The sequence below is a fragment of the Hibiscus syriacus genome, unplaced genomic scaffold (genome assembly GCF_006381635.1).
Source record: "Hibiscus syriacus cultivar Baekdansim isolate YM2019G1 unplaced genomic scaffold, ASM638163v2 tig00111799_pilon, whole genome shotgun sequence".
Lineage (NCBI taxonomy): Eukaryota > Viridiplantae > Streptophyta > Magnoliopsida > Malvales > Malvaceae > Hibiscus > Hibiscus syriacus.
In genome coordinates this window covers 264,098-276,306 of record NW_024063183.1, presented here as the reverse complement: position 1 = coordinate 276,306, position 12,209 = coordinate 264,098, and the positions used below count along the sequence as shown (strand labels likewise).

Sequence of the window (12,209 nt, the reverse complement as noted above, 5' to 3'; positions counted from 1 at the left end):
CACGTTAATAATTCTATTTGATTGAAATAGAATTAAAAAGATAATGACTTGATTAATAAAAAGATTATTCAGTGATCAAAATAAAATTAATCTGGTTTTTATTTGGGTAAAGATCCTAAAAGAAATCTAACTAAATCCCGTGTGTTTAACAGACTGCTTAATCTTTGGTTAAACAAAGTCCAAAGGCTTAAAACTCATGTATCAGTAGATGCTTAACCTTTGCTAAAACAAAGCCAAAAGGGAAAAGTTGCTTAAAAGAGTTGGGGATCCCTTTTGAAAGACTTGATAAAGCTCAAAACCAAAACCAAAGCAGTTCCATGGTCAGAACTCTGTCGAAATTGACCTGCTGCTGCCACGATATTTGCTCATCTTCTAGTCACTTACCCATCGTGCTCTCCCATTTAATCGGATCATACCGCCTTTTTTCCCTTTATTCAGGCGTTAAACATCACTTCATATTCAATATTAAAACCCATTATGAATGTATAGTAACTAAATGAAATTCTTTGAGTAAGTAATGAAGGACGAAAAACTTAAGCTTAATCCATCTACTATGAACAAGTATTTTATTGATTATATTTAAACAAGACTGTATTTATAGTTTAGAAATAAGTTATTGAATTCAAGATTGTATTTATCTTTTAGAAACAAGTAAATAAACGTGGTTTTAATTTTATAAGCTGGCTTTTTAAGATTTGAAGTAATAATAATTTATTTCCGACTTTATTCCTATAATATAAATATGTCAAGTTTTCAATTAAAAGTTATCTATTAACATTTAGATGTAGGAGTGTAAAATTAACCAAAAAATATAAGATAATTTTTAGGATAAACTATGTAGATAGTCACTTATGTTTTAGGTGTGACCGACTTTGGCACCAATTTAAAAATTAAGGAGAAACAGTCCCTAACATTATTCATATAATTTTTATGCTAATTGTCACGGACTTAATCGCTCAATAAGCCTCGTGCGGCCTTAGCTCCTTTTCGCCCCTCGCGATAGCTAAGACTTGTACATATTCTAGAAGCATTCTAGAGTCTTCCATGTTAGGTAGGAAATAATGGAGAATTCTAGAGAATCTCTCCCTACCGTAGGATCAAATCAATCTCCACCGTCCATTGAGGAGGTGGGATGCTATAAATAGGTGTAGAATCCTCATTTGTAAATCATCCAAGAGTTGTAAGCATTCAAGCATTCAACAAGCTTTCTCTCTAAGTTCTTTCCTCCCTTCTTTGTTTCCTTGCCAATCCTTTCTCTAGCACGAGTTCGAGTGAGGCTGACTTAGCTATCGCGAGGGGCGAAAAGGAGCTAAGGCCGCACGAGGCTTATTGAGCGATTAAGTCCGTGACATAATGCCCCCATAAAAAGCTTTGACGGTTGAGAAGGCTATTCAGAATTGAATCCAATACGAGAGTAATGTGTTTAGGTTTCCTGGTGGAGGAACGTAGTTTCCACAAGGGGATGACAAGTATATTGATCAGCTTGCTTCGGTCATACCGATTACTAATGGGACAGTCAGGACTGCACTTGATACTGATTGTGGGGTATGTCATGCTCGTGAAAGTTTTTTCACTTAATCTGTTTACTTGTACTCTTGGAGTGTGTTACTTTGTGATATGTGTAGGTGTTGAACCTAATAATTGGTCCGCTTTTGTAGGTTGCAAGATGGGGTGCATACCTTTGGAGTAGAAATGTTATTGCCATGTCGTTTCCTCTAAGAGATTCACATGAAGCACAGGTTCAATTTGCTCTTGAGAGAGGTGTACCTGTTTTTATTGGCGTCCTTGGAATCATAAAGTTGCCATGTCCATCTAGAGCTTTTGATATGGCTCATTGTTCTCGTTGTATGATTCTGTGGGGAGTAAATGGTGAGTAGATTTTGCTTTAGTGAGAACTTTGTATAGCAGAAGTTGACTGGTGGATCCTTATGGTTTTACTTATTTGTAGATGGAATGTACATGAAAGAGGTTGATCGTGTTCTTAGACCTGGTGGTTACTGGGTACCAACAAATCCACCAATCAATTGGAGGAACAATTACAAAGCTTGACAGCGTCCCAAGAAGGAACTTCAGGAGGAACAACAAAAGATTAAGGACATTGCCAAACTTCTTTGCTGGGAGAAGAAACATGACAAGGGTGAAATTGCCATTTGGCAAAAGAGGGTCAATGATGAAGCTTGCCATGGTAGGCGAGATGATTCCAGTTTCTACAAGGCTGGAGAAGCTAATGATGTATGGTATGAATTGTGCTTGAAACTTTTAAAATCATACAATTTGTAATAGAAACAATATTTGATCTCCTTGTTTAAGCTACAATCAGGAAAATAATTGTGAGTTGGTAAAATTGCAGTGAGGTAGATTGCTTGCTTCTGTTCATATTAGATTCACACCTGTTTACTTATATCATGGTTCATCTTGTCAATTGTAATAGAAGTTGCCTCATCCTTGCAAGCAATAGAAGTTGCCTCATCCTTGCAAGCAATAGAAGTTGAAACCTGCAATGCATATCTGATGTGTTGGGAAATAAAACGAGTACGAGTAATTTCTCTATAACCAGATTAGTGAGAATGCGAAATAAAAGCGAAAAAATAATACCCGAAATTGATAACGGAGTTCAGCCAATTTTGCCTACGTCTCCGGACTGCTGCAGATCTTTTACTAAGAGAGAAAATTTGCAGGTATTTACAAAACACTCACTACTCACAAGAAAGCTCTCTAGTATTGGGAGAAAGAAAGTATTTGGGATGATTTTGAAGCTAAATGGGCTAGGATATTTATAGTTGAAGCTTAAGGACTAATCTTGTAAATACCCTAAAGTGTGTAGTGGCTAAAATATAATTAACCCTATTACAAAAAATAAAAAAATTAACAGAATTAATTGCACCGAATTCGGTGCCCCCCATGCGCCTCCATTGTTGACTTTTATGTGCCCCCTTTTGTTGATATTTTCCAACAATCTCCCACTTGAAGATAGATTTTAATCTGCTTCACACCTCGATCAATGCAGCAGCATTTTTAGTCTTGTTATTCTAGCATGCCAACTGAAGCGGAACACAACTTCAGTTTGTCCATGGTCACCGTCTTTGTCAACATGTTTGCCGGATTTTGAGTTCCACTAATCTTTTCAAGTTTCAAAATCTCATCTTCCAGAAGAGACCGGATAAAATGATACCGTAATTGTATATGCTTCGTCCTGGAATGAAAAGACAGATTCTTTGCTAGATGTATTGCACTTTGACTGTCGCAATACAATACATTGTTTTCTTGTTTCTTGCCTAACTATTCCAAGAAACTTTAGAGCCAAACCATCTCCTTGCTGGCTTCCGTAACAGCGACATATTCTACTTCAGTTGTGGAGAGAGAAACTATCTTCTGTAGTTGAGAAACTCAACTCACTGCGGTTCCTCCTAGAGTATAAACATACCCTGTAGTGCTCCTTCTGATATCAATATTTCTGGCTAAGTTAGCATCTACATAGCCTGTCAGTATTGTATCTCCACCTTTGAAACAAAGTGTTTTGTTTGTAGTACCCCGCAGATATCTGAGGATCCATTTGACAGCTTCCCAGTATACTTTGCCTGGATTATTCATGTACATGCTAACAGCTCTCATTGTATGAGCAATATCTGGTCTAGTACAAACCATGGCATACATCAGACTTCCAATTGCTAAGGCATACGACACCTTCACCATGTGTGCACGTTCTTCCTCCGTCTTTGGTGACTGTTCTTTAGAGAGTCTAAAGTAAACACCTAAAGGTGTACTTACTAGTTTAGCATCTTGCATGTTGAACCTGGAAAGTATTTTGTTGATGTACTCAGCCTGTGATAACATCAAAGTCCCCGACTTTGTGTCTCTCTTAATCCTCATTTTAAGAATCTGCTTTGCAGCGCCCAGATTATTCATAGAAAACTGCTTCGACAATTCTTGCTTCAAGTGTATAATCTCTTGCATGTTTGAGCCTGCAATGAGCATGTCATCAACGTACAATAATAAAATAATGAAGTTGTTTTCAAACCTCTTGATGTAGCAACAATGATCTGCTTGGCATCTGGTAAAACCACTGCTACTCATGAAGCTATCAAACTTCTTATACCACTGTCTAGGAGCTTGTTTTAAACCATACAAGCTCTTCTTCAACCTGCATACCAGGTTTTTGTTTCCTGCCTCTATGAAGCCTTTTGGCTGTCTCATATAGATTTCTTCCTCCAAATCACCATGAAGGAAAGTTGTCTTTACATATAACTGCTCAAGATGTAAATTCTCTGCAACTACAATTTTCAACACCAGTCTGATTGTAGACAGTTTTACGACTGGAGAGAAAATTTCATTGTAGTCAATACATTCTTTTTGCTGAAAACCTTTGATAACCAATCTTGCTTTGTAGCGTTTACTCCCATCGTACTCTTCTTTGATCCTGTAAATCCACTTGTTATGAAGCGCTTTCTTGCCTGGTGATAATTCAGCTAATTCTCACGTCTGATTTGACATAAGTGAGTTCATCTCATCTTCCATGGAAGACTCCCACTTGATTGAATCATCCACCTGCATTGCTTCATCATAACACTCTGGTTCACCATTGTCAGTCAGCAACAAGTAGTGCAAAGAAGGCGAGTAACGCTGGGTTGGTTTAGGAATTCTGGAGGAGCGTCTTAGTTCTGGTGTGCCTGGTTCTTCTTGAACTGCTTCAGGATTGATCTGAACATCATTTCCAGAAATCTCCTCAAACTCAGCAAATTCCTTTGTTTCAGCTTCGGTATTGGAGCTACTTGATTTTATGGTTGACCTGCCTTTGTACATCACATTCTCATTGAAAATGACATCTCTGCTTCTGATGATCTTTCGATTTTTGTAGTCCCAAAATCGGTAACCGGATTCATCACCACCATAACCAACAAAGACACGTTTGTTGGACTTGGTATCAAGTTTACTTCTTTCAGAAGAGTTTATGTGTACATAAGAAATATAATCAAACACTCATAAGTGTGAAAGATTTATTTCTTTCTTGCTCCAAAATTCCTCTGGTATTCCACCATCCAAGGGAACTGAAGGCCCACGGTTGATCAGATAAGCTGCAATGTTAATAGCTTCAGCCCATAGTAATTTGGGCAATCCAGCATGTATCCTCATGCTTCTGGCACGTTCATTCAGAGTTCTGTTCATGCGCTCTGCTACGCCATTCTGTTGCGGTGTCATGAGAACTGTTGTCTCCATCTTAATCCTATTGTTTGCGCAAATATCTTGAATCTTCTATTTCTGTACTCTCCTCCATTATCAGACCTCAACCACTTGACTTTCAAACCAGTCTCATTTTCACCATGGCCTTCCATTTTCTGAAGGTATCAAAGACTTCTGATTTCTTCTTCAGAAAATAAACTCACACCTTCCTTGTAGAATCATCGATGAAGGTGACATAATATAGTGAGCCTACAAAGGATGGAACTGGAGATGGTCCCCATACATCAGTATGAACCAACTCTAACTTTTCTACCTTGGGTGTCTTGTCAATCTTTGCAAAACTGACTTTCTTTTGTTTGCCAAAGATACAATCCTCGCATAGTCCGACATCTACACTCTTTAGATCCGACAGCTTCCCTTTTGACAAAAGTGTTTTATCCCTTTCTCGCTCATATGACCAAGCCTTTGGTGCCATATTTGATTTTCCATCAGCATCTGCTGCAGCACTGATATTCTCTAAATTTGATGTTACATAGAGAGTATCAGTCTTCTTACCACGAGCAATGACAAGTGATCCTTTGGTAATCTTCCATTCACAACCTGAAAAGGTTGTGCTATATCATTCTCCATCAAGCTGTCCTACAGAAATCAAATTTCTTTTGAGGCCAGGAATATATCTCTCCCTTCAGCGTCCAGGTGGTCTGGTTTGGCAACTTTAAACGAATGTCTCCTTTTCCGACGATCTTCAAGGTTTCATCATCAGCTAGATGAACCCTCCCAAAATCACCACTGACATAGTTCTCCATGATTTCTTGGCATGAGATGGAGTGGAAAGATGCCCCTGAATCCAAGATCCATGATTCAATGGGACTGTTGACGCTTAGAATCATGGCATCACCTGTCTCCTCTACCATATTGGCAGATTCTTGTGCATTTGTATCTTTCTTCAGTGCTCAACAATCTCTTTTAAAGTGACCCTTCTTGTCACAATTATAACAGGTAAAATCTTTCTTTCCCATTCTTGATTTTCCCTTTCTGGATTTGGATCTGCCACGATTTGAATTTCTTTATTAAGTTCTCCCTCTAGATTCTGTGTGCAAGGCTGAGGAGGTTGATACTTCACCCGATTCTCTCTGTCGAATTTCTTCACTCAATACCAGATCCCGAACATCGTCGAATTTTAATTTGTTTTTTCCCGACGAGCTACTGACTGTTGTAACAGTAGAATTCTAACTGTCTGGTAGAGATGATAATAGAATTAAAGCTTGAACTTCATCATCGAATTCAATTTTCACTGAACTCAACTGGGTTATGATTGTGTTGAGTTCATTTAGGTGTTGAGTCACTGATGCCCCTTCTGCCATCCGCAAATTGAATAATCGCCTCGTCAAATGAACTTTGTTTGAGGCCGATGGCTTCTCATACATACTAGAGAGAGCCGCCATAAGACCCGCCGTGGTCTTTTCCTTTGCTATGTTGAAAGCAACATTGCGATATAACGTCAGTCGGATAACTCTGAGGGCTTGTTTGTCGAGAAGAGCCCAGTCTTCATTTTTAATGCCATCTGGTTGCTTTCCTGAGAGAGGTTGATATAGATTTTTCTGGTACAGAAAATCTTCAATCTGCATCTTCCAAAAGCCAAAGTTCGCACCATCAAACTTTTCAATTTTCACCTTCCCTTAGTCTGCAGCCATCGCTCCCACTCGAATCTGGCTTCGTTTGGATCGTTTATGATAATTCTTGCGAACCACCATGTATTAGAACACCTCTGTCGACAAATTCGTATCGCCGACAATTTTTTTTACTATTCACGTTAATAGTAATGAATAGTAATCTCACAAAAAAATTGACAAAATTCTCAACCAAAATCTCTGATTATCAGTTGTTGGGAAATAAAACGAGTACGAGTAATTTCCCTATAACCATATTAGTGAGAATGCGAAATAAAAGCGGGAAAATAATACCCGAAATTTATAACGGAGTTCAGCCAATTTTGCCTACGTCTCCGGACTGCTGCAAATCTTTTACTAAGACAGAAAATTTACAGGTGTTTACAAAACACTCAATACTCACAAGAAAGCTCTCTAATATTGGGAGAAAGAAATGATTTGGGATGATTTTAAAGTTAAATGGGCTAGGGTATTTATAGTTAAAGCTTAAGGATTAATCTTGTAAATACCATAAAGTGTGCAGTGGCTAAAATATAATTAACCCTATTACAAAAAAAAAATAGGAAAAATATTGACAGAATTAATTGCACCGAATTCGGTGGAATTCTGTGCCCCATGCATCTCCATTGTTGACTTTTTTTTTGATAATGTAAGACCTCCCAAGGCCAGGCTGAAGAACCCGACCCTATAAGACAACCTCCGGATGGGCTCAAAGAACCCACCACTCTATCCTCCCGCTTTTTTCTAGGATTCCCACCAGCGCGGTTCGAACCTAGGACATGAGACCAACTCATAATCCCAAGAGTCATTGCTTTGCCAACCGGATCCGTGCCCCCTTTTATTGATATTTTCCAACATGATTGCTTGGAACACTTATCTCAGGCCTAGAAGTTTAGCAATTTCATTAAGCCCGTGGATCCGTATGTGGGATCTGAAACATATTGGTTTCAGGGTTTGTGTCTTTGAATCCTTTCGGGATTCTAAAACCAACTGATATAATTTTTATACTTGATGTTGCACGACCGTTGCATTGGGTCCCAGTAAGCTAATTCCTTTTTGTTCTTAAATTTCATTTTAATCAACTTCTCTTGTGACGGTTGCTAGATACAAGAAAATGGATGCATGCATTACTCCTTATCCAGATGTTAGTAGCCCAGAAGAAGTCGCAGGTGGGAAACTGAAGCCATTCCCAGAGAGGCTACATGCAGTCCCTCCTAGAATTGCTAGTGGAAGTGTTCCTGGAGTTTCTGTAGAGACATACCAAGAGGACAACCAGAAGTGGACGAAGCATGTTGATGCTTATAGGAAAATCAATAGGCTTATAGATTCTGGGCGGTATCGTAATATTTTGGACATGAATGCTGGGTTGGGAGGGTTTGCTGTTGCCCTTGATTCTTCCAAATTGTGGGTTATGAATGTCATTCCCACCATAGCAGAGAAAAATACCCTGGGTGTCATATACGAGCGTGGATTAATTGGCATCTACCATGACTGGTAAGGCTTACTAAACTTAGGGAATAAATAATTTTGTTCATACTGTCTTTTACTGTTAAAAATGGTATGCTATATTCTTGTCTGTGGAGAAGTTTTCAGGTGATAAGAAAGAGGTAAAAAGAAGTTACGTTCCATTAATCTATTTTGAAACAGGAGAGAGATCATCAGGCAACGTAAATTTAAGCTATATAGGAAACTAGACCAGGATTTTTGTACCTTAAACCGCTCTGGTTCACTTGCTATGGTGGGGCATAACTTGAACTTGGTTTTGTTGTCCTCTGGTTCAGGTGTGAGGCTTTCTCGACATACCCGAGGACATATGATCTCATTCATGCCAATGGTCTTTTCAGTTTGTACCAGGACAAGTAAGTATCCCTAGTTAATATGCTTTCCATTACTTTCGAGCATTCTAATATATATGGATTCCTTTTTCTTTTTCTTTTTTACCTAGTGTTGAGATCGAATGAGTTCAAAATACCTGTTAAGAGCTCGCTATTGTTAGAGCTATTGACATCCCATGTCTTATCATTAGAAAGAAGTTCACATATTCGATCTGATGTTTGCAGATGTAGTCTGGAGGACGTTCAATTGGAGATGGACCGAATTTTGAGTCCAGAAGGTGCGGTTATATTCCGGGACGAGGTAGATGTTCTCATTAAAGTGAAGAAGATAACAGCAGGAATGAGGTGGGACACTAAGATGGTTGATCATGAAGATGGCCCTTTGATTCCTGAGAAGGAATTGGTTGCCGTCAAACAATATTGGGTTGAAGGTGGAAACTCAACAGCTGCATAGTGATCGGCAGGATAGAGCAGATTTTGAAACTTGTGTTCTCTGTTACAACATGAATTCCTGCCTGAAAATTTTTGCTGCACGGTTTTAGGGAGGCGATTTCGGTAACAAACTATGGATCGATATCGATCACTGTGGGTTCATTTGTATTAAATTATGAATAGACTGCTTTAAAAGCGTAAATGCATCCAAAGTTTCATCATATTTTTAGTTTTGGTCATAATTGCAAAATGTTAGCTCGAGAAGTTAATGCACGATTCCTTGCCTGTCAATGAGTTGTCAAGTTCTTTTCTTCTTTAGTCGGTTATCCATTTAGGAAAACTTCTTTCAACCCAAACTCTAAATTTTATCAAATTTGATCTAACAATTAATTAATTGCAAAAGAAGAGAAGGCAAAGTTCTCAACACAGCAGAGCTCCAAATTTGTGGTAAAATGGTGATAATAACCAAGTTTTGGTCAAGCCACTAGCAAGCATGTGGTCCTCCGTGATTAAACATAGCTTTACGGATGTTGTACAGCGGCGCCTACATATAGTTTTTAAGCCAAGCAGCCAGGAAGAACCCTCTGAACTCAGAAACTCTCCTCTTCCTCAGATTCAGCCTTCGGGTTTCACAAAAATCTTGTCGCTTTAGTGTTTGTTTCGGCCTTGGGTTGTCTTAAGAGGGAAATTTTACTTTTGTTTTGTATGGTTCATCATCACTTCCCCTACTCCCAGGTTTTTCTTTCTGTCAGCTGAATTTCGACAACTTCATGGCTATGGTTACATTTACAACAGCCTTGTTGAAAAACAACGGCGAAGATGGAGAAATTGGAGTATTCGGAGCTGAAAAATACTTCAATGGAGCAATAGATGGTCCAAATCCAATACCAACCAAAAAAGATTCAGACAAGTCGGAATGCACGAAACATCAAGTGATCAATCATGAGGCGATGAAGCCATTGGCACGTCCGGCAGCTCCATGTATACGTTCAGAATCAAGCTGGAACAGCCAAAATCCATTACTTAATATCCAAAAACCTCGGCCGAAACCCAGTAAGCCCGTAAATGCGAAGAGTTTCTTTACTTCTCTTGCCCTCTGTAAATGCTACTGTTTCGACAGAAACTCCATTGATATGGAAGTGGGTGAAATAAGTTTCAAAAGACCCAAGAAAGAGGCACTAGTTCAAGGCAAACGAAATAAAACAAGAGCCGCTACAAAGGAAGACGTTTTCACATTCCCCACCATGGATTCAACCCTCTGTGTTGGGCCTATTAAACAAGGAGACGTTGATGAAATCGGAAGGAAATCGTTGGAGATATTCGGCTCTCCGGTACTCGGGACTGGGAGACAAAACAAGTCTTTGAATGTGGAGAGGAGGCGTAAAATGCTATCATGGGATCATGCAGTTCCCAAAGTAGAAGAAATTGATACGGGAAGTGATGGGAGTTCGGATTTGTTCGAGATCGAGAGCTTAACGGGAAAACCCAATCATTGTTACGCACCCAGCGAAGGCAGTATAGAGTGGAGCGTGGTCACTGCAAGTGCGGCTGACTACGATGAACCAAAGCCGTCCACTAGAAGTTTATCCAGTCCCATTAAAACGTTTCCCGCCAAAATCAACGTCCAGAGGCCGCCTTCTAGCGGTCTGTTGGGGTGTAATACCTCCAAAGCGGTAAAGGCAGCTGGTGATGCCCATAAAACTACAAATCACAAGGCAGGTTTAGACCCAAGAATGAGGCGTGTCTCGGACTCGTACATCCCCCTCACCACACTTCCACCCGACAATAAACTCGTTGCTTTTGAACCTCCGCCGATACTCACCACACGCTCTCTTCCTCCTTCACATGCACCACCACAAGCTTCTCCTCTCTTGCATATTCAGTAGCCTTCAATTACGTACTTGGACCTTGAGCTCATCTTACTTTATGTAAATTCTTGTTCTACTAAGTTGTCATGAGAGAATCAAGTGATTTCGGTGGCAAAGGGATTGTTGTTATTCCTTGAGATTCTGAGTTTGAGCATCAAGAAAGTCAATGTTCAATATCAAATGATTGAGATTTATCTTTGAACAAATACTATCTTGTACTTATCCCAGATTAATAAAAAAAATAAAAATTCGATTTATCTCTCTAAACTTAAATTTATTATAAAAATAACAATTCAAACTAATTCAACTTAAACTCAAAATGATTGGAATCAAAGAGTGAGACTGAGATGATAGGAATATACAGGGACGATCATAAGATTCTATGTTACAGGGCGAATTTGAATTTATAAAATTTTAGGGGCGAAACTGAACTTATAAAATTTTAGGGGGTAAAATTTTTAATAAAAAATACATTAAAAAATTTAAAAATATATGATAATTTTAGAATTTTAAGAGGGGCGACCGTTCCACCACCCCGCCTAAGTCTATCCCTGATAGTAGATAACCAAATTTGGCAGCTGAATTAATAAGAACATTACTTGAGGGATACCCTGTTTGGAATTAAGAGGATACGAAGGAAGTAAAGAAAGTTTCACCGGACTGTGCCCCTGGGGACCGGCGGGAAATAACAGCCATGTGCGTAAGAAGATGGAGAAATGAATTGGAAGGGCAGAGGTAGATCCATAACATAAATGCAACAGATCAATGAATACGACCATGGAACAACATTATGATGAAAACAACATATTTTGTGGTCACATAATTCCGTTAGACTTTTGGGATTTGTGGGAATGTAAATGATGTTCTATTTGCACAATATAGGGATAAAAGTTGTAGTTTTCATTTGGACCATTCTAAAATAGACGTCTTTGTAGATCGAATTAAAATATCATGTGATTTTTTTTTAAAAATTATTCTGAATTGATTCACTTAAATTGTTTATTTTAATATTTGATATATTTTAAAAAATTATATAAATTTAATCAAATCAATTTAATTGGATGAAAAACTTGATTGATAAATACATTTTATTTCAATGAAAGAAATGGACCAAATGACTGCACCATCATTTTTATCTTTTTTTTTATATGAAAAGCACATATAGGGATGTTGGTTGGTTATTTAATGAAAAAGACGAAAACGTCACAATGGTCCCTCGTTTTTGC

General features: G+C 38.5%; 2 protein-coding genes across 2 annotated transcripts; both read left to right on the top strand.

Annotated features, from left to right (window-relative positions):
• The first annotated feature begins 2,087 nt into the window (after positions 1 to 2,087).
• LOC120170979 (probable methyltransferase PMT2) lies at positions 2,088 to 9,137 on the top strand. The gene is made up of 4 exons (XM_039178811.1): positions 2,088 to 2,237; positions 7,953 to 8,342; positions 8,630 to 8,707; positions 8,909 to 9,137. Exons 2-4 carry the CDS (start codon positions 7,963 to 7,965, stop codon positions 9,135 to 9,137), a joined length of 687 nt encoding a protein of 228 aa, XP_039034742.1. The 5' UTR covers positions 2,088 to 2,237; positions 7,953 to 7,962.
• A 578-nt stretch (positions 9,138 to 9,715) lies between these two features.
• On the top strand, positions 9,716 to 11,172 carry LOC120170977 (protein PHYTOCHROME KINASE SUBSTRATE 1-like). The gene has a single exon (XM_039178806.1). It carries the CDS (start codon positions 9,886 to 9,888, stop codon positions 10,999 to 11,001), a length of 1,116 nt encoding a protein of 371 aa, XP_039034737.1. The 5' UTR covers positions 9,716 to 9,885; the 3' UTR covers positions 11,002 to 11,172.
• The last annotated feature ends 1,037 nt before the right edge of the window (positions 11,173 to 12,209 follow it).